Source organism: Mustelus asterias, chromosome 20 (assembly GCF_964213995.1).
Source record: "Mustelus asterias chromosome 20, sMusAst1.hap1.1, whole genome shotgun sequence".
Lineage (NCBI taxonomy): Eukaryota > Metazoa > Chordata > Chondrichthyes > Carcharhiniformes > Triakidae > Mustelus > Mustelus asterias.
This window is the reverse complement of record NC_135820.1, coordinates 5913845-5941340: the sequence shown is the minus strand read 5'-3', so window position 1 is coordinate 5941340 and position 27496 is coordinate 5913845. Positions and strand designations below refer to the sequence as shown.

General features: G+C 46.0%; 1 protein-coding gene across 1 annotated transcript in view; it reads left to right on the top strand.

The window, feature by feature from the left end:
- Nucleotides 1-948: 948 nt before the first annotated feature.
- The window catches only part of LOC144508389 (cell adhesion molecule CEACAM5-like), a 63991-nt gene continuing 37443 nt past the window's right edge, over nucleotides 949-27496 (top strand). Inside the window, exons 1-5 of the mRNA XM_078236261.1 lie at nucleotides 949-1043; nucleotides 1190-1507; nucleotides 7544-7819; nucleotides 9213-9480; nucleotides 12194-12195. Of these exons, the coding sequence (XP_078092387.1) occupies nucleotides 998-1043; nucleotides 1190-1507; nucleotides 7544-7819; nucleotides 9213-9480; nucleotides 12194-12195 (910 nt within the window). The 5' untranslated portion in view covers nucleotides 949-997. The remainder of the gene's footprint in view (nucleotides 1044-1189; nucleotides 1508-7543; nucleotides 7820-9212; nucleotides 9481-12193; nucleotides 12196-27496) is intronic.

The window sequence follows — 27496 nt, the reverse complement described above, 5'->3', positions numbered from 1 at the left end:
ATTCAGGGATGGTGATCGGAGCGGGGTGGGAGCAGAAATTGACCCAGGAGTAGGAAAATTCCTGCAGGTGTGTCAAAACACCCACTTCTCAAATAATCTTCAAAAGTAACTTCTCAAAGAATGTACTTGCGTTCAATTCTATTGTAGTCAGTGACACTGTCTTTGGGCGGCCAATATGATCGCACCCCGATTTGTATTCCTGGCTCAGAAAGAAATTCTACCCGATGGTGTTTCACAATCATCCTTTTAACGTCATTAAACAGAACAACAATTTGCACTTCTGTAGCACGTTTAGCCTACCAAAACGTCACAAACTGTTTCGCAGTGCTGTCAAAGAGGAAGGGTTTAAGCAGCGATTTGAACAGAGACGCGGAGATGTTTAGGATGGGGGATTCTGGAGTCCAGGCCGGAGGCAGCTGATGACAGGCTGCCAATGGAGTGGGATTAAAATCCGGCATGTTCTGGGGAGAGGGGTGGGCAGGGGCGGGAGCAGTGATCTCAGAGGGTAAATGAAATTGACAGAGATTATGGGGGGGGGGGGGAGAGGGGGTGTTGGAGAGGCCTTAATGCGATTTAAAATGTTAACATTGAAAGTCAGCCGGAGCCTCAGCGTGGGTGCAACAGTCTGCGGGACAGACAGTTCTTGATTTGGGATAAATATTTCGAACCTGTGGCTCTGGAAAAGAGATCGAACACAAAAGAAAAGGGCCAGGCAGCAATTTTACTAAAAACAACATATTGGTATCTAACAGCTCCAATTGCACAAGTTCCCCTCAAGTAAACAGCACTCGCTCATTGCGGCCTTAGTGAATGAGTGAACTGATCAGAAAGAGTGGATCAGTCAGTGATACTCAGAACGCCAGCCTGCATCTGAAAATACGGGCAGTATTCGGTCCAATCAGCATTGCGGTTTCAGTGAATGAGTGAAATGATCTGCTCTTTACCAGGAAGAGTGGATCAGTCAGCGAGTGGAACAGGGACTGGCGCGGTTCTCAGAATGGAGACACTGACCGCCCTAGCTGTTTGTTTATTGATATCTGTGGGTGAGGATCACTTTCTCACATCATTTATTTTAGTAATTGGAGAAACTACACAGAAAGGAAATCCGGAGATGTTGTTATTAACACTTAGAAAAGTCTGTGTTGTGTTGAGTTTGACCGCTTCTCTCAATGTGATTTTCTTTCCTCAGCGGAGCCCCAGAGTTTAATCATCCAGACAGAAAACAGTCAGATTAATGTGACCGAAGAAGGAAACGCTTTTTTCTCAGTGAAGCCGTTAGCTGCGGTGAAGAGTGGGAACTGGGAATTCCAGGATGGAACTGTCGCTCAGTGGGTCGGTGCAGGTTTTATTATGAATAGTGATTACGAAGGTCGGGCTGAGTTATTCCTTCCTAACGGATCGCTCCTGCTGAAGTCAGTGACAGTTTCGGACAGTGGGAAATACACTGTTAAAATGATACCAGAAACCGGCAGTGAATCAACAGCAACCATCACTCTGAATGTCCTTGGTAAGTGACAAGTCTTTGTCTTCTGCGCAAGCGGGATGACGCCAGCCAGCATGATGACATCAGCATTGGGTCACCGGGAGAGCGGGGGGCGGGGGGGGGGGGGGGTGGTGCACACTTGCACCCTGGTGCTTCGGGGTCGTATGGCGGAATTGTTGGAAGAAAGGTTGTTTTAAATAGAAATCACAGCCAGAATTGCAGCAGTTGCCGTCCGAAGAGGGGTGCTGCAGAATTATAGTCCACCACACTAATTTAAAGTTTATTTATTAGTGTCACAAGTAGGTTTACATTGCCACTGCAATGAAACTACTGTGAAAATACCCTGTCCCCACACTCAGGAGCCTGTTCGGAGGGAGAATTTAGCATGGCCAGTGCACTTAACCAGCACGTCTTTGGACTGTGGGAAGAACACAGTAAGAAGTTTAACAACACCAGGTTAAAGTCCAACAGGTTTATTTGGTAGTAAATGCCACTAGCTTTCGGAGTGCTGCCCCTTCGTCAGGACCTGACGAAGGGGCAGCGCTCCGAAAGCTAGTGGCATTTGCTATCAAATAAACCTGTTGGACTTTAACCTGGTGTTGTTAAACTTCTTACTGTGTTTACCCCAGTCCAACACCGGCATCTCCACATCTGTAGGAAGAAACTGGAGCACCCGGAGGAAACCCACACACACTGGGGAAACTGCGCAGAGGCAGTCACCCAAGTCGGGAATCAAGCCTGGGTCCCTGGAGCTGTGAGGCAGCGGTGCTACCAACTGTGCCACCCCGGTGCACTGATAGATGAAGCTGTCAAGTTAGAGCCCACCTGAGCACAGAACCAACTGCACTGCATTTCCAGGGAATCTCCAATCTCCACCACCTTATTCCATTATCTTTGGTCGGGCTGAATTTATATTACAACTGCACCGGTGTTAGAAACATGGGAACATAGAAAATTGGCATTGGAGTAGGCTATTCAGCCCTTCAAGCCTGCACCATCATTCAATATGATCATGGTTGATCATTCACTTTCAGTATCTTATTCCCACTTTCTCTCCATACTCTTTGATCCCTTTAAGCACAGGAGCCACATCAAGCTTCCTCTTGAACATATCTAACAAACTGGCCCAACAGCTTTCTGTGGTAGAGATTCCACAGGTTCACAACTCTCTAAGAAGTTCTTCCTCATCTTAGTCCTAAATGGCTTGAAAATAAAGAAATCTCACATCAAAGTTCCAATAATTAAATAAATGTACCCTAATTTAGGTGTGGTAGTTCCGTATTGTATGCGCGCAGTTGTCAGCATAATCTGAAAGAATCAAATGAAATGGTGCTAAATACAGAAGAATGTTAAACAGAAGTGAGTTATAGCCATAACCATTGAATGCTAACATATCCATAGAGGGCAATCTTACCAAAAAAATTCTAAGTTGAGGACAGCCATGAAAACGGGAGAGTTTCTGATCCATTTTTTGGGCGAGTTCAAATCTGCTATTTTATGCACTCAGGGTAAAATAAATCCTCAGAACCGTTTCTGACCTGGAAGGGGTTGGGCAAGGGACTGAAATCTCCCGAGCACTGCTAAGGGCAGCAGAGGGTGCCATTGCACATGTGCAGGTCTCGAGCAGCAGAGGCCTGTCCCTCAGCCTCTGCTGCTGTCAGCCTGCCTCAACATAGCAACTCCCCAACTACCATGGGGGCCCACGGTTTATTGCGATTCCCCTACCCAGCCTAATCTACCCCACAATTCCCCCACCACCTGATTGCCAGCCTGAACCGCAGCCCCCCCGCCCCCTCGATTACTGGCCTGATCCGCTCATCAATCACTGACTGCAACTCCCCATGGCCAGTCCTGATTGTTCCCATCCCCCCACTGATCCTTGTTCAGAGCACCACCGGGCCCCCCCTCTCCCTCCCCCCAATGATTCCTAATGCAGAGTGCATAACGGGTCCACCCCCCACTACCGACCAGCCACCCCCGGTCTGCCCCTGCCCCCTCTGGCCCTGCATCTTGGCACTGCTCACTGTTGATGGGGAATGCCAAGGTGCCCAATGGGCAGTGCAAGGGTGTCAGGCTGGCACTGCCAGAGTGCTAGACTGGCAGTGCCCATGCTGGCATTGAGCAAGGTGCTACCGGCACGACTATCACAACTGGAGACCAGCTGTGATCCTCACCAGAGGAAATGTCTCCCGGCGAGGACACAGAAACAAGTGAGCCCAGACAATAGAGTCCTGGGCTCGTTAAATCAATGTAAAACATATTTAAATTTAATTTGAATAAATTATTGAGCCTCGCGCCAGAAATGGGATCATGAGAGGCAAGAAATCAGGAGTAAACCTGATCTCTCAGCTTTTTCATGATCCTACCAGCTTGCCCCACCCTTTGGCGAGTGGGACGCAACAGTAAAATCGCCCCTCTTTTTGGCCAGTTCATAGAATCCATAGAATCCTTACAGTGCTGAAGGAGGCCATTTGGCCCAATGAACCTGCACTGACCACAAATCCACCCAGGCTCTATCCCCGTAACTCCACATATTTACCCTGCTAGTCCCCCTGATACTAAGGGGCAATTTATGTTCAAAGTTTTTATTTATTAGTCACAAGTAAGGCTTACATTAACACTGCAATAAAGTTACTGTGAAATTCGCCGAGTCACCACAGTCCAGCGCCTGTTCGGGTCAATCCATCTAACCAGCACATCTTTCAGACTGTGGGAGGAAACCAGAGTACCCGGATGAAACCCACGCAAACACGAGGAGAACGTACAAACTCCACACAGATAGTGACCCAAGCCGGAATCGAACCCGGTCTGGCCCTGCCCCCTCTGGCCCTGCATCTTGGCACTGCTCAATGCTTGGCACTGCAAAGCAACAGGGCTAACCACTATGCCGCCCCATGTAGATGTCCATTTGCCTGAAACAATGTGGTCAGAGTTAGTAACCAAAAGAGAAAATATTGGAAAATCTCAGCAGGTCTGGCAGCAGCTGTAAGGAGATAAAAGAGCCAACATTTCGAGTCCAAACAACCCTTTGTTAAAGCTTTGACAAAGGGTCATCTGGACTCGAAACATCGGCTCTTTTCTCTCCTCACAGATGCTGCCAGACGTGCTGAGATTTTCCAGCATTTTCTCAGATTCCAGTATTCGCAGTAATTTGCTTTTATTTTGGTCAGAGTTAGTCTCCAGCGCATGGGGTATTCATGGCATTGCGCTCAAAATTCTGAACAAACAGGAACAGGAACCTTGGCTCGTACGAATGCCAGTTTCCAGTTACAAAAGTTTGGACTGATAGCCAGATGGAAGTTAAACGGTTTGGACGGAACTTTGAAAATAACTTCACCTTGACAAAACTGCTAGTGTCCAGAATGATGTCCAATGATTGTGCTTCCCCTTGGAGTGTCCGTGTATTAATATCTATTTGTTAGAACAAATTAATGATCGATCGGCATTTTCTGTCTTGCAATTTCTCAGAAGTAAAATCAAATTACTGCTGTCCACCCTGCTAATGTTATAGGAAAGAAATGTTGTTCCTATTACTGAAAAAAAATTCCCATGTATTTTCCTTTCCGACCACAATTAAATTTAATTGGAGGATGTTAATAGAGAACTATAAATTGACAGATGCTAAATGAATTGCTGCAGATAATTCTGAAGAAGTTGCTATCAGAGTGAAAGAATAATCATAATTGACATCACAATCTGTCTTGATGTTGCAAGTCAATAAAATTACGCTATTAAAATGATTAATAGCTGGATTACATTTATTTGAAAATGGTTTCTGTTTGCTGAGGGAAGGGGTAGTTTAGGTGAAATATGCCTCTTATCTGGTGATGTCAAGGTGTAACACATGAAATACTGTTTGGTCTCATCTGGTGCATTGCATCCTGTTTGGTGCACCATACTTGCGGAAGGCTTTAAGGGCATGAGTGAAGGTGCAGAATTAATTCACGAGAATTGCTCCAGCGATGTAAAACTTCAGTTTAGAAAATAGATTGCAGAAGCTGGACTGTTCTCCTTAGAAATTAAGCAATGGTGACACCAGGAAATCATTTTACTACACAGGAGTGGTCAGGATCTGGAATGCACTACATGAGAGTGTGCTGAAGGCGGGTTCACAATACATTCAACAGGATTGTTATCTGAAAAGGGGAAATGTCTAGGGCTATGCAGAAATGGTGAAGGTTGTACAGAGTTTGAACACTGCTGTAAAGAGTGACATGTGGTTGAAGCTTTTTGCTCTGCACTCATCAGGACAAAAGGAAAAATACCAAATTTCAAACTATAACAACAATTTAAAGTTGACTCTAATTGACTAAGATGTTGATCGGCACAAAACAATAATTAACAGATTACTCCCAGGTAATCAGAAATAGAACAATACAAGATTACATTCCTGTTTACAGAGAACATGTCCCTGTGTATGCATGTATGTATGTCACTTTTACCTTAGCCTCTTGTTTTTGTCTCTTCATTTATTTATCCAGCTAGTTGTTTTCTATCCACACAAGAATTCTTTCCTTCACAAGGTACTGAACAATAGCTGGGTAGATTCCAACATTTTGGGGGCGATTCTCCCATTCCGACCCGCTGTTTTGGCGGGTTCAGTCAGGAGATGCGCGCATGCGCCGATTCACAGGATTCGCGCATGCGTTCCTGATGCATGCGTGTCTCCCAGCGCTGGATATCCGGCGCAGTTAGGACCAGGCAGGAAATCGGTGGGAACACCAGGTAAGTCATTTTAATCTATTTTTTCAGTGTTATTTGCATGTGATTATCGAGCCCGGGACTGAGTTCTCTGGACCCGATGGCATCTCCCACCCAGCCAGTGCAATTTCACTCCGACGCAGTTTAGAGTAGCTCCCCACTTTTGGGGACCCCGTTAGAGTGAAGGGGGGACAATCGGGGCACCCCAGGGGGTGGTCCCCTCCGGGCATGGGAACCCTGTCAGTGCCAGTCTGTGCCCTGTGTGCCCAATGGGCAAAGTGCCCATGTCCGGGGGCAACGTGACACTGCACACCAGGCATGGGACAGTGCCAAGGGAGCAGGGACTAAGGGGCAGTGCCAAAGGAGGGGGGGGGGGGGCGAGGGGATGGGGCTAGATGGGAGTGGGGCCTAGGGGGCAATTGGTGGGGTGGGAGGTCCCACTCTGCAGACAGCATCGGTAGGAGCTGGAGGGAGGCCAGTGATCGGGGCAGGCTGGGGCATTGTCTGACGGCAGATCTGCCTCCGATGGGAGGGACGTCTGCCTCCTGGGGGGGTCTGCCACTCTGTGGGGGGGGGGTTTCTGATGGGGTGAGGAGTGTTGGAGGATCGTCACTGCTGGGGGGGTGAGGCAGGAGATAGGGGCGCTCCGGGTGGGGTGGGGGGCTGCGGTTTGGGGCTGGCCTTTGAATGCTTGTAGGAGCCACAATCGGGCCGTGGGGGTGTCCGGTGGATAAGCTGTGAGGGGGTCCCGGACTGGCCAGCGATCGAGCTGGCCAGCGATCGGGAGGATGACAGATCGGGGTCACTGTGCATGCGCAGAGACCCGGAACTGTCAGACTCTGGTATGAATAGGCCCCACCCCCGTGGGGTTTTAATGATATTCACGATTGTGACCTCTGCATTGCACAGAGTGTGGGAAATTCGAGTCTGAACTCCCACTGAAAAAACAATCGTGATTTCCACCATTTTTCTCACAAATTCAGCACTTAGAGCTTTTTTGGGAGAATCGCCCCCTTAATGTTTCATCCTTTTTGTTTGCACTTGTACATTTTGTAGTGAATTCACATTTATGAGCTGAAGAACAACATTACAGATAAAAGTTAAATGTTACAAAGTAAATGATAGGAAGAACAGAGTTCCACATTGACAGAGCACACATGTCTTTGCTCTGCCTCGCCTGAATCTCTGGTATAAACATTTGAAACTTGCAGAGTTTAAGGTTTAAGTATCAGGAATTATTTTCTATAAGAATTCACAGATGAAAATCGAGTACACAAATGCAACTTCAGAATCTGGCGCTCAAACCATCCTGCAAACCTCTTTCTGAAGTGCGCTAATTACTTTCCTGTGTTTTGACAGAACCTGTTTCCAAGCCCAATGTTAAAGCCAATGCCACTAACCCAGTAGAACACAATGACACAGTGGCTCTGACGTGCTTCGCATCAGGCACAGCAGTTTCATATCAGTGGCTTGAGGACAATAGCACTATTAATCCTGATGACAGGTTTGATCTAAGTGATGATAATAGCACACTGACTATTTCTGGAGTGTTGCGGTCTGATGGAGGATTCACATGCTATGCATTCAACTCCTTTAGTGGAATGACAAGTGACCCATACAATTTAAATGTCACCTGTAAGTGTCCCAAAGGATCATTATTTTTATAACTTATTACCATTCCTGCTGAATTTGAGATTGGAAAAGAGAAAATTTTGAATCTTTGCATGTAAAATTACTTATTGAAACTTGTAAAAATGGTGAGCTACTTGCATACAACATCAAGGCTAATTGGCTCTGAGTTTGTTTGAAGAAGTATGCTTGAAATATTTTGACTTTCAAACAGGATTGGTAATAAGGATATTCATTGATGGGTGGTGGTGGTGAACAGTGAACGGTTTGTGTTGCCTACACATCTATTTATTTACAAAATAATCTCACACAAAATAACTTTTTGGAGTGTGCAAGCTATTGAGTGATGATTCCAATTGCCACTGAACATAACTATTCAATTTTAACTCGACTCGTGGTGAAAGCAGATAATCTCATCCATATGGGTTAAATAAATAATATCAGAACAGTTATCACTAACTATTGATTCAATTAGAGTTTGATATTTGCATTTAAGTTAATCAGTTCATTTTAGATCCCAAATAAAAATGAAATTCAGGTAACAGTGAGGAATGAGATTCCTATTTGAACAAATTTAATAATTATATTTTAAAAATCACAATATTTGATACAACAGTACTACAGTATGAGGCCAGCAGGCTTTTACAAATCATGCATTTTAAGAGAAGCTGTACGTTATCCAACTTCCAGCTCACTACAGGAAATAGATCCTCTCTGAACTCCAACAATGTCTGTTTAACATGAGTGACTAGAAAGCATCAGAAGCAGAGTGCTTTTGCAATTTTGCCTATTCAAATCTTGTGTCACCATTGCTCCTGATTGAGCTTAGTGAAGTAGCCTCAAACTGCCAGACACACACTGCACTGCACTGTTGAACACATGGAGGGGTAAGGCCTGTTTGACTCCATGCCAAATCACTGTGGTGCTCTGTAGCTCTATCAATGCCAGGAGAAAAGCCATTATGGCCGTAGTCATCTACTTTCCAAAGATTACCCTTCAAATGCTTCACTTCCAATTGTGTAATGCTAATTGGTTGCTCAGTGGTAGACTAGTATTGGGAAACTGATATTGTGCCCCACCAGTACAAACTGGGAAGTGGAATTTGGGTCTCATCATCACACAATGGAAAACTGGTATTGAGCCCTACCATTACATACTTGGGAAAATTGACACTGAGCCCCCAACATTACATAATGGGAAATTGACATTAGGTCCCTCCACTAAAACATTGGGGAAAATGGCACAATTTCTTGATTTTAGTACCAGCATGATTGACAGTGTGTAGAAAACACAAAGTATGTAGTTTCTGTGGTGGTGGTGATCTCCTCTCATTGTATAGTCCACTACTGCTTTTTGTTTTAGCATAATTTATTACAATACATTTGTGCATTTATTTTAGATGGACCGGAACTCCCTAATATATCCATAGACCCTGATATTTCTGCTTACTTTACTGGAAGAACCATTACCTTTTCTTGTTCTGCGGACTCAAATCCACCTGCAGAATTGGAATGGTATCTCAACGATACCGCTCTTCAACAAAAAGGGCAACGACTAATCATGACTAGCATTACTTTGAATAACACTGGAAATTATACCTGTCAGGCATTTAACAATTTAACAAAAAGGTACAGTGCCTCAACAAAACAAATAGTTGTAATAGATAGGTAACACATTTCTCAATTTTATTTCTTTCTTCACTCGTGAAATTGTGAAGGTGCCTACTAGTTAATTTATGAATAGAGTGAAAATGAAGAGGTCATTGATAAAGAAAATGCAGCTCCATGGTCCTATTAGTTTTGCTGATAAAATTGTGGATTATGCTGTATTTTGCATTGATAAATAATCTTCACAATGCTATAAGTATCAAAATATCAAATTGTTTTAACCCTTGATCGGTTTCCTACTTTTTCTACTTGCATTTACATTTTCAAACAGAGCCTGCTTTCTAAGAAAGGGAGGATGCTGCCGCCGCCCCCCGCCCGCGCCCACCCCCCCTCCCGGCCCGGCATCAGTGGTGAAAGCTATTTGTTAGTTTGTTTCTTATACATCTTAAAGCATTTCATACCAGCTGTAAACTTTTGTTTTGATTATATTAGTGAAGTGAACCGCAAATTTTATTTTGGTATTGTTGATTTACTCACTCAATCATGTTCTCATCCCTAAGTAAAAAAAAACATTAGGCTCAATTTGGTTTGCTGCCTAATATTCCACAAATGATATTTAAATGGACAACTCATATTTTATTTGCAGTAAAAGTCCAGAGTGAGATCACAAAAGTTGCTCTCAGACCTTAATTGGCAAGCATTCTGTAAATCAGGAGGAGAGTCATGTCAGACCAGATTAGTTGATAGTTACACATCACCTGGGTTTGATGCTTTAATAATATTAACCAAATCCATACACTGTAGTAACCAAGTCTGGTTTTAAAAAGTGGACCCAGGCCTCCTGGTCACTTATTGCAACATTTGCAGAGACCATTTAAATATACCCTAAGATTTTTCTGCACGTCCTTTTAAAGTATTGATTATTTGGTCCAACAGTGCTGAATTCATGATTTTAAATGCAGGGGCCAGAATTTTATGCTTCCCCACTGCAGGTTCTGAAATGGTGATGGTGGTTGATGGGGGAGAGGGTGGTGATAGCTTGAAATTCCATAGACAGGATTCTGTCCAGATCCTGCCCACACTGACCTGCTCACAGTTTTATGCTGGGCCTCAGATGGCCAGCCCCTGCACTTGCCCCAATTAAGGCCCTTATGTATCCATTTAAGGGCCTTTTCTCATCCAGCCTTAATTTTCAGGCTGGTGGGTAGATGATAGATCCTGGGAGAGCTGGAAGCTGAATGAACTTCGATCTCGTGTGCCAAGGGCAGGAAAGGGGAGGGCACCTCCGTCAGAAGCTGCGATCTTACCGTGGACGCCCTCCCCTTAGGGCCTTGTGACCTCTGGACCTGTTTTCCCCTCCCTTCCCCTATAACGTATCCTCTGGGACTTTGATTGCCCTCCTTACGACTGAATTCCCTGCCCCCTTCTTAATGGCAACCATTTTTGCTGGATAAGGGTGCAGGTTGCAAGCTCACACCTTGTACTCCTGACATTGCTGATTCCATTGTGGGGATGGACATTTGGGAGCTTGTGCAACTTCAATGCAGTTGGACCAGTTTATCCAGGAGACATGGTTTATGGCTCTGCAAGAGTTGCGAACCATGGGGAAAACTCTGGTCGGAGTTGGCAATCTTTTTGCAGGTAGATTTAAAGGCAGTTTATATGGCGTATGATAATACATTCTGTTAAATATTTAAGTATGTATTTCAGGCTTTTTAATGGCTTTCATTGTGTTTCTAATGCAATAATTATCATAAGGCTCTGTCTTTAAAAGATAAGTTGATTAATACATTGAGAGCATTGTGTATTGAGATGCATTAGGGCACTTTTTCCATGTCAAAAATGTTCTTATGCATTCAAACCCATTGTAGAATATGTATGAGGGACCCTGTTGTAAATATCTGAACATTTGAAAAATCTGGCTACCTGTTCTTTTAATTTCAAATGGGGCCATTGTATTCAATGCCAATTGGATGACCGTTACAGCTGAGTTCAATTTGAATCATTGGCTGAATTTCCAAAACCACAGGCGGGATTCTCTGATCTCATCCATACCCGCTCCATTGCAAGTGAGCACAGAGAATTTGGAGTTCAGCCAAAATTGCATGTACTGCAAGAAGCTGTCCTTGGTACAGGTTTTCAGACTCTTGTATCTTTTTCCCGGTGGAAGAGACTATGTCCAGGCTGCGTGGGGTCCTTGATTATGCTGGCTGCTTTTCCGAGGCAGCGGGAGGTGTAAAAGGTGTCAAAGGATGTGAGGCTGGTTTGTGTGATGGACTAGGCTACATTCACAACTCTCTGTAGTTTATTGCAGTCTTGGTCAGAGCAACAGCCATAACAAGCTGTGCTACATCCAGAAAGAATATTTTCTATGGTGCATCTGCAAAAATTGGTGTGAGTTGTAGTGGACATTATTACATCTCATAAGATGTGCATACAGTGGATATTGGGTGAGTGGCTATGGAGAGTTTTTGGGGGCATGCAGGTATGAGGGAGCAAGGAAGAGGCATGGGAAATATGAGGAGGCACAGGAGTTGACCTATTTCCTTGTCCTGGCTACAGCCCACTTATGTCTCGTGCAGATCCTGATTCTAAACTAACCATGAAGGTACACACTGTGCAAATATCTGAGCTGGTGGCTGCAAATATTCAGTCAAGTGACTGTACTTCTTCAAGGGTAAGTTCCTCCTCTCACTTCTCATTCTTTCTGAAGGGGCTGAACAGCTACCACTTCTCAGATATCTAAAAGCATAAAATAATTGAGGGGTGGGAGTAGTTAGCAGTGTGGAGATAAGAGAAAGAGGCCGGGCTGATCCACAGTTACTCTGTTTGCAGTTTTCATTTCATGTCACCTTTCAGGATGAGAGTCAGAAGGTGGTGCACAAAGTGCACCAGGCAACAACTTACCATCATCTAGCATGGCTTATGCTGCATTGGATGCCATTATCTCTGTAGCAATACTGCCTATGATCCAAAGCTTAATCTGCTCCTCAGGTGCTGGTTCTTTGACTTGTCCACATGTTCTTCTTCAGGAGAGAGGACTGAATATCATTTATTGTGTGATGCCTGCCATTGCATATTAGCGAGAAGTATATGATGGCAGCGACAGATGTATATGTGGCTGATATGCTTGCAAAGTGTGTCTGGCTAAGATGTAGATGTGAGGGAGTGAGTGAGTCCTGAATGTCAGGATGTGGTGCCTGGCACAATAGGAGTGGTGTCACTTGTGTGGTTGTGAGGTCCAGTGTGCTGATGCATTTACCGATCTTGACCATTCAAGTGAGATCATTCAATCTTTACTGGCACTGCTGCCAGATGAGGTATTCTGGGTATTCACAATCCTTGCTACATGTTTTCACTCCCTCCCCAGGGTCATTCTGGAGGCTTCTCACAACTTACTGAAACACATCTCCTTGCTAGCTTCTGCCTCTCAGCATAGTGAGTGCCGGGCAACATCAATAAATCCTGGGCCCTCTCCTTCATTTAGTGTGACACAGTTTCTTGGTCAGGGGCCAAAAGCAACTATCGAACAACCTGCCGTCCATTACTGCAAATTTGTTGCATAGTGACTGAACCTTTAAACAGAAAAAGCTGCCAGAAACACATGGGCCAGAACTCTCCGGTCTTGCATGCCCCGCTACCACTGCCCATGAGAATGAAGAATTTGGCACTCAGTCAAATCCCCATTTACAGCAGCAGGACCGCATAATCCCAGCTGCGGGCAAGGTTGGAAAATGCCAGCCATGCTTTCTACCAAAATTAGGAAATATTAATTACTATCGGTGAAGAGAGGAAAGCAATTTTTCAGATTGATGAGTGGCATAGCTCCAAGTCAAGTAGAAACATAAAAACATAAAAATTTGGAGCAGGTTGAGGCCATTTGGCTCTTCAAGGCTGCTCCACCATTGAACATGATCATGGCTGATCCTATCCCAAAGCCATATTCCAGCGCTCGTCCCAAACCCCTTGACACCTTTAGAGTCTGGAAATCTATCTATTTTCTTATGTGGCGGAGAATTCCACAGGTTCACCACCCTCTGAGTGAAGATATTTCTCCTCATCCCAGTCTTAAATGGCTTTCCTTTATCCTGAGACTGTGACCCATTGTTCGCGATCACCCCCCCCCCCCCGCCCCCGACAGCCAGAAGAAACAACACCCCAATTTCAGTCTGTCCAACTCTGTCAGAATTTTATATATTTCAATTAGATCCTCTCTCATTCTTCTAAATTCCAGTTGATCCAATCTTTCATCATACAACACTCTGCCATCCGAGGGATCAGTCTGGTGACCCTTTGTTGTACTCCTTCTATGGCAAGTATATCCTTTCTTAGGCTGAGGATAACAAAAGTGCACACAATACCCCAGGTGCGGTCTCACCAAGGACCTGTACAGCTGTGGTAAAACAACCTTGCTCCTGTACTTAAGTCTTCTCGCAATGAAGGGCAACATACCATTTGCCTTGCTTGCTGTACCTGCATGCTTCATTTCAGTTACTGGTGTACTAAGACATCCAGGTCCTTTGTATATCAACATTTCTCAATCTATCAGCATTTAAATAATACTCTGTCATTCTGTTTCTCCATCCAAAGTGGCTAAATTCGCTTTTTCTTTTCTGCCACACATTTGCCCACTCACTCAACTTGTCTAAATTTCTTCACATCCACCTCACCATTCACCTTCCCTCCAAGTTTCATGGCATCAGCAAAGTTGTACATATTACCATAGAAATCATAGAAACCCTACAGTGTAGAAGGAGGCTATTCGGCCCATCGAGTCGACACCGACCACAATCCCACCCAGGCCCTACCCCCATATCCCTACATATTTACCCGCTAATCCCTCTAACCTACCCATCTCAAGACACTAAGGGGCAATTTTAGCACGGCCAATCAACCTAACCCGCACGTCTTTGGACTGTGGGAGGAAACCGGAGCACCCGGAGGAAACCCACGCATACACGAGGAGAATGTGCAAACTCCACACAGACAATGACCCAAGCCGGGAATCGAACCCAGGTCCCTGGAGCTGTGAAGCAGCAGTGCTAACCACTGTGCTACCGTATCGCCCACTACATTACCCATTACATCTGATTCCCTCATCCAAATCTTTCTTGTATATTGTGAATAGCTGGGACCCAAGCACTATGGGACCCCACGAGTCGGAAGAATCACATGTTGACCGATTTGTGGGATTCCCGCAAGTGTTTGTGCTGCAATTGTGCCTCCCAGGCCCGGATTTCTGGCGGCGTTGGCGCGGCGCTGAAAATTGGCTGGGAGGCGCGGCTAATATTTAAATAGTGTTTTAAATACAATTTAAATTTACTTAGCGGGCCCAGGACTGAATCTCTGGGCCGGCTAGCATCTCCTACCCCGCCAGGAGTATTTTTCACTGCAATGAAGTTCAGACTCCCCACTTTTGGGGAACTAGTGGATACACAATCTGATACACAACCTGTAACTGACACACAGGGCCCGATTTTACCAAAACTTTGTGCCCGTTTTCCACTTCAAACACCGTTTTCGGGCGCGAAGTCGCGGTAAAGTTGTGCGTCGGGCCTATACTGCGATCTGCACCCGATTCCGAGCAGATCGCGGCTTTACCGTCACCCGATTCGGGTGCGGGTCCGGTCTGCGCCCGAATCGCGTGGCCCGACAATTTAAATGCATTTGCATGCATTTAAATCGACTTAATGAACCGCGCGCTCAATTCCACCGCCAAATCCCACTTTACCGTCTTCTGGTCCGATGCGGATCCGCGCTCTAATCGACCTGCTGAATAAAAATCCGAAATCACCGCTGCTGCCTCCGAAGAGCGGGGTCACAGACTGCAACGGCTCTCTGACCCAGCTCCTCCTCTGGGGGCGGGGGCGGGGGGGGGGGGGGGGGGGCGGTGTGACCTATCATCCTCTGGGGGAGGGGGGGTGGGAGGGGAGAGGATGTGACCAATCATCTCCTGGGGGGGGGGGGGAGGAGAGGGGGTGTGAAGTATCATCCTCTGGGAGGGGGGGGGGGCAGGGGCTTCCGCTGCCACTCTGCGGCCGATCGGTGGGGAGGGAGGGGGCAGGGGGTTCCGCTGCCACTCTGCGGCCGATCCCTCCTCCCCACCGGAGGAATGAATCCCTCCTCTCCGGAGTGGCCGCATACTTCAAACACCACAACGATCATTATTCACCTCAGCATTCCGCTGAGGTGAATAATCGGTAACTGATACACAATCTGTAACTGGAGTGAGGAGGGGGCAATTAGGGCCCCCCCAGGGGGTCAAGCGATGGGGGGGGGGGTTGGTGGCCCATAGGCATGGGCACCCTGGCAGTGCCAACCTATGCCCCCAGCATTGCCCAAGGGGCAAAGTGCCCATGCCCAGGGGGCACCTTGGCACTGCCCATCAGGCATGGGGCAGGGCCAGCTGGGGTGGGGCCTAGGGTGGGGCCAGCTGGGGGCAGGGCCTACGGGGTGATCCATGGGCGTGGAGGTTCCCGCTGCCACTCTGCATAGGGATCGGTCAGGGTTGGAGGGAGGCCAGAGAATGGGGCAGCCTGGAGGGGTGGGGGGGGAGTCAGTCGGGTGGGGGTGGGGTCTGCTGGGGGGGTCTGCCATGGTGGGGGGTCAGCCTGCAGGTGGTAGGAGGGGGAATCTTCACTGCTGGTGGGGTGGGCTGGAGATCGGGGTGCTCCGGGACAGGAGAGGGCTCTGGGCTGGCCCAGGAATGGTCATGGGGACAGCGATTGGGTCGTGGGGGGCCAGCACTGCGAGTGTCCCGGGCTGGCCAGTGGTTGAGCTGGCTAGCAAACTGCAGGCTGACAGATAGAGACCACTGCGCATGCGGAGAGGCTCGGAACTATCAGCCTCCCGCTGAATAGGTCCTGCTCCCCGAGCTTTTAATGATATTCCCCATTATGACCTCTGCATTACACAGAGTGTGGGAGATTCTTGTCTGAAGTCGCACTGAAAAAAACCCAGCGTGATTTACACCAGTTTTCCCACAAATTCGACACTTTGAAATTTTTTGGGAGAATCGCGGCCTCTGTTTCCTGCCTGCGAACCAACGAAGGAGCAGCGCTCCGCAAGCTTGTGGCTTTTGCTACCAAATAAACCTGTTGGACTTTAACCTGGTGTTGTTAAACTTCTTACTCTATTCTCTCCCCACAGATGCTGTCAGGCCTGCTGAGATTTTCCAGCATTTTCTGTTTTTGTGTCCCTTTTCCAATAAGTTTTTTTCAATTCTGTTTGAGCTATGTTAATCATTTCCTCTCTCTGATGTTTTATAGTTCATTCTAACCCTTCAAACTTTTGCACAATTTCTATGTTATCTCAGTTTAGTTCTCAAAAGACTTTGGCAAGCTGTCCTTTTTTCCAAATGTTACACCTGGTGTAATATTGCTGACAAATCAGTGTCCCAGGTCATTGACTCAAAGATCACTTTGCAATTTCAGTACAAAGAATAACGAACAATACAGCACAGGAACAGGCCCTTCGGCCCTCCAAGACCACGCTGCTCCCTGGTCCAAACGAGACCATTCTTTTGTATCCCTCCATTCCCACTCCTTTCATGTGACTATCTCGATAAGTCTTAAACGTTCCCAGTGTGTCCGCCTCCACCACCTTGCCCGGCAGCGCATTCCAGGCCCCCATCACCCTCTGTGTAAAATACATCCTTCTGATATCCGTGTTAAACCTCCCACCCCCCTCACCTTGAACCTATGACCCCTCGTGAACCGACCTGGGAAAAAGCTTCCCACCGTTCACCCTATCTATGCCTTTCATAATTTTATACACCTCTATTAGGTCACCCCTCATCCTCCGCCTTTCCAGTGAGAACAACCCCAGTTTACCCAATCTCTCCTCATAACTAAGCCCTTCCATACCAGGCAACATCCTGGTAAACCTCCTCTGCACTCTCTCTAAAGCCTCCACGTCCTTCTGGTAGTGTGGCAACAAGAACTGGGCGCAGTATTCCAAATGCAGCCAAACCAATGTTCTATACAACTGCAACATCAGACCCCAACTTTTATACTCTATGCCCCGTCCTATAAAGGCAAGCATGCCATATGCCTTATTCACTACCTTCTCCACCTGTGACATCACCTTCAAGGATCTGTGGACTTGCACCTGTGTACTTCTGGTTGCCAATTCATGTGTTACAATTTAAACCATGTTTAACTGCCTGTTGCAACACAGTTGTCATCACATCACTGTCTCCACAAGCCAAATCATTCCCTAGAATGAAATCTATTCATCCAATAGGTAATTTAGGAATAATTCAATTTACAAAATTCTTCTTAAACAAACTTTGCACAAAGAAACTGGTTCATCGCTTCCATTGATAACTCTTACTAATACTTTTGCCTTCATAAAACTTTCTGGAATACAAATTGTATCATCAGCCACCATCAATGATTGATCTGCTCCTGTATCTCTCACAATTTTAATTTGTTTACTTATTTTGGTAGATGAGTAGAGAATACTTCTCCCTTTGAAACAAAACATCCAGTATCTCCAATAGTCTGAGGAGGAAGGAGTGGCAGGTCCTGCTCGACTGCCAAAAGTTGCACCACAGAGATTTGTCACTCAGAGATGACACCACTGGGCCAGAGTCGACTGATGGTGGATGATGTACCTGGAGTGGAGGAGGAGACTCTGTATGGCCAGCGACACTGTCACTCACCTTTGCCAGGTTCTGTATAAGTTGGCGCAACATGGTCTCAGAGGCCACCCACTGCCTGTTGCCCTATATCTCTATGCAAGTGGCTCATCTCAAGGCTCCACTGATAACCTTTGTGGCATCTCCCAGGCCTCTATACGGAGGTCACCAATGCACTCTTCATGAGAGTGTGTAACCACATTAATTTTGACTGGCACCAAGCTGCTCAAGACACTAGAGCTAGGGTTCCCCGCATAGCTGGCTTCGCACAAGCCCAGGACTTCATGATAGCTTCTCACTTCAGTGATGATCAGGACTAGGCTGGGCACTGAGATCACATTATGCAGAGTGGCCCTTCCTCACCATGTGGTGGCAGCATGACCAGCCCTGATATTGCTCCTGTCATGGGAAGGGTGCGGTTGCCCATGGTCCATATATGCAGGAGGGTGTGATGACTTACAGTGAGGTCAAAGCAATGCTCCTCAAGGATCTACTGCAAATGTCTGACTACTGCCTGGCTAAGGCAGCTTATGAACTCCCACGGACCTGGCTAATCTCAGGGCAATGATATGGGAATAGCTCCATCTCTGCTAATGCAAGCACCTCCTTAGTTAGGGAGTGCCAGTGCGGATCAGAGTCACTGGTGCCAGAGGAATGGCCCGAACAAGGGTATAGCCACTGGGACACTTGGGTGAGATCAGACTTCCCCAGATGATTGGGCTGCGTGGTGGCCTTGACCAAGGGGTTGGGGTGAGGGGCCAGGGGTGGAGTTCCTCATTAGTATCATTGCCCCCCTTCACTGAGGGTAGAGCAAACAATAACTGTCAGATTCAGAGAGGAGATGGAGGCGGTGCCGTTAGTAGGCAACCTGTCTTTATGTGACAAATGGCAGGGCATACAGCAATCAAATGAGAATGGGGGTGCATAAAATGCAACAAGTGATTTTTAATGCATAACACAGATGGTCACATATTAATGTAAGTGTTCAAAATGTAAAAGTGCCTAACGTAACCCATACCCACGCTGTGATACTATAATTTATTTACCTTCCTAACCCTACCGCAACATATTGGTGCTTCCCCAGGGTCCACAGCCTGTTGTCTGCCATGCCCTGTTGCCTGGTGGGTGTCCTCTGCAGGGCTGAAACCTTAAGGAGCCCGGCCTGCTTTCAGGGAGCATAGGTGTGGTGGTGCCACACTTCTTGGTATGTGAGGTCGGAGCTGTGTGGGTCACAGGAAGAGGGGAGTCAGATATGCTGGACACCCCCAAGGTCTCCTGGGTGGAAGGCCTAGGCTATGCACCAGCTAGCCTCCTCCCCATGGGTGCGCAAGGGCCCTGGATCCCTCTGACGAAGGGTCATCTAGACTTGAAACATTGGCTCTACTCTCTCCACAGATGCTGTCAGACCTGCTGAGATTTTCCAGCATTTTTCTGCTTTTGTCCCTAGATTCCATCATGGGATTGAGGGGCAGCTAGAGTGAGGTTTAGAAACCTTGCCATTCTTTAGCACTGACACTTGTGGATCACTGCTTGCACATGCAGTTGATGCCCTAAACCATGGAGTTGATGCCCTGAACCATGACGTTCATGGTCTGAACCTGGAGTGGACATCCCCCACCATGGAATGAATGCTTTGCACAAAGATCTCCACTACGGACACCACCCTCAGTGTTGGTCTGGTTGCCTTGGAGTGCCAGCATCACCTCCTCAGACATAAGGTTTGTCGTGGTTCCCCAGGACGACAATTTATTCACATCAATTAAAACAGAGAGTCTGAGCAGCGATCTTCCAAGCAATAGACTTTATTTCTCAGCACAAGAGATAAAGTCGGGAACGTCCGGAACACTCCAAAGAGCCCTTGGGCTTACAGTCTTTTATGTACATTTCAGCCTCATATTTCAAGATCCTCCTCTCCCTTTTACAGCCTGTCCTTGGTTGTTATCTTACCCTACAGCCCTATCTTTCTTTGGCCACCATTATTTTTAGTTGACCCTTTATCTGTTTTCTTTACATTTGGTCGTTCCCTGTTATATCTCTTCGTTTCTTAAACCATGGTGGTTATAACTCTTGCTCTTATCTGAACTTTTCTGTTTGTACAATAATCGTGGTTTTGTAAGCTAAGGCGAATGTGTTTAGAAGAAAAGACATCCCCCTGCTGATTTATGGTCCACTAATGTGTTTAGCAGAAAAGACATTCTCTCTGCTGGTTTATGGTCCACTATTAAGTTGAACCACCGAGCAGTCTTCCTTGTTTTCTTAAGTGACTATTGTCTGCTTTCCTTAATTAGTGATTGCTATATTACTTCTCTAGTTTCTCCACTTTGATCATATCGACTACACTTGATTATATTGGGTCACACGAAGTTACTTTAGGTTATATACCCATTTCACTACTTATCTAAATCTGCTTTATTATTTCACTAAAACCTATGAATCTGAATTCCATACTAAACTCATACAATATCCAGTACAATTTCCCTTACAAGTGAATCTGAATTTCATACTAAACTCATACAATATCCAGTACAATTTCCCTTACAAGTCCCCCCTTTGAGGCTATTCCCTAGCCTCATCCCAATTACCAAGCTCAAATAATCCCCTCGCTCAATCCCATTTGTATTTTATTTTAATCACTCTTTGCAGGCGATGTGGAGGAGCCGAATATTTTGGTCAGGGATCAGTGTCCCTATTCTAACTTTATCATAATTTGTCTATCCCGGTTCTGATTTTTGGGTTGCTCCTCCAGATTGCCTGCCCCTGACAGTCATCAGCCAAAAACCTTCCCACTCTTGTCTAGGGAAGGGAAAAAGACTGATTCCTGTGTACAGACTAAGTTCTCCTGGTTTCGTGCGGACTTCAGCAAGGTGCTGTTGTTTCCACAAGGTGATCTTCCACTATTGTAGTTATTTTACAGAGTGACGAGTTTCAACTTCGACCAAGGTCATTGTGAATCCACTCAGCGGGGGCGGCTCAAGATTTTCCCATTCCTCTGTTTTTTCTCTCGAGCGTGAGCTGCTTATCATCCGCGTCACCATCTGCCGCGCTGCCATTCTGGTAAGGAAGGATCTCAGGGCGGGTAAAAAACAACAAAATATCAATCCCAGAATGATTATTGTTGCGATTGCTACAGCTCCAGCTTTGGCAAACCACGCCCCCCATCTTCCTAATATTCTGTCCAGCCAACTCCATACCTCATTCCCAAACCCAGCATTTTCTTTCACTTCTTTCTTAAGATTTTTTAACTTATTCATGGCTTGTGTAAATGACCCCTCTGGATTAGTGTTATTAGGGATAAATGTGCAGCACTGATCCCCAAACATAACACACACCCCTCCTTTCTCTGCCAGGAGCCAATCTAACGCCTGTCGATTTTGCCACGCCATTTTGCTGGTCGCATCCAACTGCTCTCCTAAGGCCTCCAGGGCATCATTCGTATAATTAATAAACCTCTGCTGATTATAATAGATGTAATTGATCCACTCAGTATTCTTGCTGGGTGTGATCCAAACAAAGAGGGATTCAAACCCTGCAGCTATTTCGTTCCTAGCTTTGAACTCATTCGGGATGCCGCGGGGCTGTCCGATTGCGTCCAATTTTACCGTAGGGTCAGGGGTATATGCCCTCTTAACTTTTTGTGATTTAATTTCTCTTTCCACCTGTAGTATCACAATGCTCTGGGCAAGCATAACTCGAGCACATAGTCCTTTCCAATTCTGTGGTAATTTTGCCAATAGCCCTTTCTCCGGGCCACAAAGCCACCAGAGATCGGCCAGTTGATTTTCTTGATAGTCTAACACATAAGGAGGGGGTGTCCATCCCCCTTCTGAGATGATCAGACTAAGAACATCGGTTATATTCCAAATCCTTTCACACTCTCCTGTGTAATTTCCCACACTACTTCCTGTGCTACTTTCCCTCCAATAGCAATCTTGGATTTGTAAGTTGGGCTCTACACTCCATTCCTTTGGGACCGCGTCCACTGCCGTTTTTGGCCACTTTGGACATCTGTGGGTCAAGCTGTAGATGCCCTTTTTTACCCCAGCAAACAGGATGCAGTGGTATTGACACAACGGCGACTCACCTTTACAAAGGTTATCACATGCGGATCCGGAACAGTCTGTCTTCTCATACGAGTAGTTCCGATTCCCTATCATATGATACCGTATATGTGTGGTATATGGACGGCAATTTTCCTTTCTCCAGCTTTGTTTCCTGGTTCTACAGTCTCCTGATCCCCATGGTATATCAGTTACTTGGGTGTTAGGTTTCTCTGATGCACATACTACACACTCTTTCCCATCACTGTTTTTCTGACCTGTCTACTCAGCCCATTTCCACCATTTGTTTTTCTGCGCTTTTTCCCAAATAGTATTTGTGCTCACTAATCGTTCACGTTTTGTTCGTCTTAATACTCTATCTTCCTGATTCTGCACCCTTATGTCTTCTGTATCCCATTCTCCTTTTCTATGGGTCACGGAAGTCCCTAAGGGAAATAGTTTCCAAGTCCCAGGTGGGGAATGGGGCCCCTTCCCTGTCCTCACCTCCCTCGGCACCTTGACTAATAGGCTCAGGCTGGGCATTTGTATCATCAGCCAGCTCATGTACAGAACTACTTTCATCATCCTCTATTCTTTTTGTTCTTCCTTGGCTCTGTTCCTCCTCCCCACGATTCTCCCCGTGTATTTCTATTTCTTCCTCGCTATCACTTCTATCCACTCTGTGTACTTCTTCAATTTCCCTTCTCTCCCCCACCCCTGGTACCGTTCTGGTACAATGGTTTAAGTGATACCACAGTGTACTGCCTTCTACTTGCAAAGCCGTGGGAGACACTTTGGTGACTTCAAACGGTCCTTCTCGTCTCGGTTCGTTCCAACGTCTCCGGAACTTTCTGATGTATACTCGATCTCCAGGCTTGATCTGATGTTCTGTTACCGGATTCTCCTCCTCCTTGGCTTTTTCCTGTTCAAATATAGTTCTATGTATAACAGTTAATTGTTGTATATATTCTTTTGTGCTTTGATCTAAACATTCTAGCGTAGGACCTCCTGATCCCCTGATCTTGGGTACCGGCATTACTCTTCCTGTCATCATTTCATGTGGGCTCAAATGTGTGATTCTGTTTTCCTGACTCCTGTATTGCATTAGAGCCAATGGCAGAGCATCTATCCAGTTTTTCCCTGTTTCACTGCAAATTTTGCTTATTTTAGCCTTAAGGGTCCCGTTTGCTCTCTCTACCATTCCTTGGGATTGAGGATGATATACACATCCAAACTTCTGCTTTATTCGGAGTGCCGAGAGTGTCTCTCTCAGTGCCCTTCCTATAAAAGCAGATCCATTGTCTGAACTTAATTGCGTGGGTATGCCAAATCTTGGGATAATTTCTTTTGACAGGAAGTTAATCACCGTTCCAGATCCTTGATCTTTGGATGGCGTTGCTTCTATCCATCTGCTGAATCTATCAATAATCACTAACATGTATCTTTTCCCCCTCACCACCTTTCCCATATCCACATAGTCCATGCATAGATGTTTAAATGGTCCTTCAGGAATGGGTATATGCCCTATTGGGGCAGTAATGCCCTTCCTGATGTTATTCTGAGCACACACCTCACACTGACTTAGTATGTAGTCAATCGAGTTTTGCAGGTATGGTGACCAGAATCCTTCCTTCCTTGATCTTTCTAGCCACTTCTCCTCTTGCACAGTGGTCCACTCCATGCGCTTCGCTAATTAGTACGGTTAGTAATGATGTGGGTGCTATGACCAATCCCTCCCCATTTCTCCATATCCTGTCCTGTTGTCCCTGTAGTGCTCCTCTATCTTTCCACATTGCCTTTTCAGCTACAGAGGTTTCCTCCTGTAACTGTGCTACATCTTCTAATGTGATATGAGGTTCGATATCCCCCGTACCTGGCCCTGGGTGCGGCCTTGCTATTTCTACTGGGGCTATCGTAGCCTCAATGCATCCTGACGCTTCTTTAGCTGCCTTGTCGGCTTTGGTGTTTCCCTGTGTGATGCTGTCTGCTCCCTTTTTATGCGCCTGACACTTAATTATGGCTAATTCCCTTGGACCCATCATGGCCCTTATTAAAGCCCTGATTTGACCTTCGTGTTGTATTGGTCCTCCTCCGCTTTTCATAAATCCCCTTTGCTTCCATATTGCCCCGAACAGATGGCAGACCCCGTGGGCATAGGCCGAATCAGTATAAATTTCCAATGCTTCCCCGTTTGCTAGCTCACATGGTCTGGTCAATGCTTTAAGTTCTGCCAGTTGGGCTGAACAGGGCTGTTCACATTTCTCTGCTTCTATGACTTCAAGTGTTTCCCCTTTCTGTTCAACTATGGCATAGCCTGCGTGGTTTCCTAAGTGATCCCTGTAACATGAGCCATCTACATACAGTATCCTTTTCCCTTCTGTCACTAGTCCCTCTGCTCTTAAATCTTTTCTCAGTTTCATAAATGTTTTTGCTTCTCTTAAGCATTCATGTTCTTCTCCTTCATGAGGTAATGGCATGTAATCAGCTGGATTTACTCTGTTGCACTTTATAATCGTGATATCTGGAAATGTGGTTAGCATTCGATAATGATGGATCCTAGCAGGTGTCAGCACAAATTTTCCTTGCTCAATCAATTCAGCTACCTTATGGTATACATGTATGTTTATCGGATATCCCATTGTGACCGTGGCTGCCTTTTCGTACGCCCACCAAGCTGCTGCCAGACCTTGATAGCACGGAGGGTATCCCATTGCTACGTCGTCTAGCTTGGTACTGTAATATGCTACAGCCTGCCTTTGTCTACCCTTGCAATTTTCCTGCATTAATATTGCTGTAGCAAATCCAGCTTCTCTGTTACTCACAAATAAGTCAAAGGGCTTGTCATAGGTCGGTAAGGCCAATGCTGGTGCCTGTGCCATTTCTCTTTTCACATTTTCAAATGCGCCTGAAGCATCTTTATCCCATTTTAGTTTGGCTTTTAATTCGTCACACCCTGCCTCCTTCATTATCTTTCGTAGTGCCTGCGTTTTTTCGGCATAGCTTTCCACCCATTCTGAACTGAATCCTGTCATTCCCAAAAATGTCATCATTTGTCCCACCGTCTGTGGTTTCGGAACTTTTAGTACTGCTTCTATTTGCTGTGAAGCTATCTCCTTCTGTCCTGCTGATATTTCTCTTCCCAAGTATTCTACCTTTTTTTGGCACAGCTGCAGCTTTTTCCTGGAAACTTTATGGCCCCCTTCTGCTAGTCTTTCCAATAGTTTTAAACTATCCTTCCTGCACTGTTCTTGTGTTCCTGTGCATAATAATAAATCATCCACATATTGTATCAGTGTTCCTTCCAACTGTATTCCTTCTAAATCTGCTCTCAACACCTGATTGAATACATGTGGGGAATGTTTAAATCCTTGGGGCATCCTGTTGTATGTGTATTGTTTCCCCTCGTACGTAAATGCAAAGAGATACTGACTTTCTTGAGCTAGTGGCACACTAAAAAATGCCGAACATAGGTCTATTACAGTAAACCATCTACTTTCAGGTGGTATATTTGTCATCAAGGTATAAGGGTTTGGAACCTCTGCTGGCATATCTTCCACTACCTCATTAATTGCCCTTAGATCATGCACCAATCTCCATTTTTCTCCGTCCGCCTTTTTCACTGGTAGTAGCGGTGTGTTACACCTGCTCCGGGTTTCTTTTAATACCCCTGCTTCTATCAATCCCTTAATCGTCCCTCTAATTCCTTCAATTGCTTCTGTCTTGATTGGGTATTGCGGCCTATACGGCCCCTGGCATCCTGTCTTTAATCTGACTTCAACTGGATTAGCGTTTTTGACCCTCCCTACATCCGTGTCCTGTCTGGACCACAACTCCTGCGGGAGGGAGTTCAAATCCTGCTCTAACCTCTCTCTCCACTCCAGTTCCTGTTTCTCGATTTGCACTCCTATTGTTATCTGCTTCGGTTTCCCAAGCATTTTAACATCCAAAATTATTTTCGTCATTTGTCCATTGCTGGACGTCCAAATATCTACATTGTCTGTCTGGACAAATTCTAAATCTTGTGCTCTCAACACCATTGGTCCTAGGTCTTTTGATCTGTATCCCGGATTCACTTTCAATGTGACATGTGGCTCCGCCCCAGATACAGAGAACCATTTGTTAACCCATTCATTCCTAACAATGGTGAGGGCTACTCCCTCTAGTCCGATTAAAATACTTCCTGACTTTATTTCCTGTTCTCGTCCTGCCTCCCTTTCCCATTTCTCCTGTATCTCAGGTTCCTGCCCTTCATCAAATATCATTGTACTGTGTAATTCTGTTCTTGGCCATTTGGCTTGTGGAACCCAAGTGTTTATAAGCTTTCCCCAAACTTCCCATATCTGTTTTTTAACTTGTTCCTCTATATCTCCCAACCAATATACATTAACCCCTTCCTTTCCTGGTATTTCAAGTGGATACATTCCCATCAAATCAATTCCTTGTTCAGTGCATTCTAATTTCAGTCCTAAACCTAGGATTGCATCCCTTCCCAATAGATTTAAAGGAGTTTTATCACATACTAAAATAGGTACATGGGTTGTCTTATTTCCAATGGTAACAGGCACCGGCGTCGTCATTCGAGCTAATGTTACTTTCCCCGAGAACCCCACAGTTTTTACAAACTGGTTTGACAATGGTAAGTGATCCGCATATTTCGTTTGCATGCACGTACATGTGGCGCCGGTGTCTATCATCATGGGGACCTCGATCCCTCCTACTCTAACGTTAACTATAGGTTCCTGCTCTGCAGTTTCTGTTATCTGTACGTACTGTCCTACCATTTCGGGGTTCTCTGGGCCTCCCTATGGGGAATTCTGATGGTTTACCGGCCCTTGAAACATCGGGATGCTGTTTGGCGATCCTTGGATCAGTTGTTGGCCTGTCTGCTGCTGGTTTTCTCCCTGTCTGGGGAAATTCCGCGGGCAATTCCTTTTTATGTGCCCTGCCTCCCCGCACCCCCAACACACACCTGAAGGGCCAGGCAATGGTCCCTGTCTCGGAGTCTGATAATTAACCTGTCCCTGTCCTCTCTGATTCTGATAGGGTGACCTACCACCTCCCTGTCCTTTCCCATTTCTATTCCAGTCAGTCTGACTTTGCAGGGCGTATGGGTTTTGATAATTTAGGCCATAGGCTCCTGGGTTCATGTACAGTGGGAAGGCAGAAATGTTATAGGTTATGACGGGCTGGCCTCCATCTCCGCTCCCCCCTTTGATTAGTGCAGGTGTTTCCTCTGGCTTTTGCTCCACCATCATTGGTGCTATTTTTCTGGGTGCGAGATCCTCTTTTGCCTTCAGTTTATCCTTGCTTTTGATCTCCTCCAACTGTGCCTGAAGGAGTTTACGTTGTACCTCCTTCAGCTGTTTGTCTGCATTCTTTTCATCTTTGCGATGTCTCT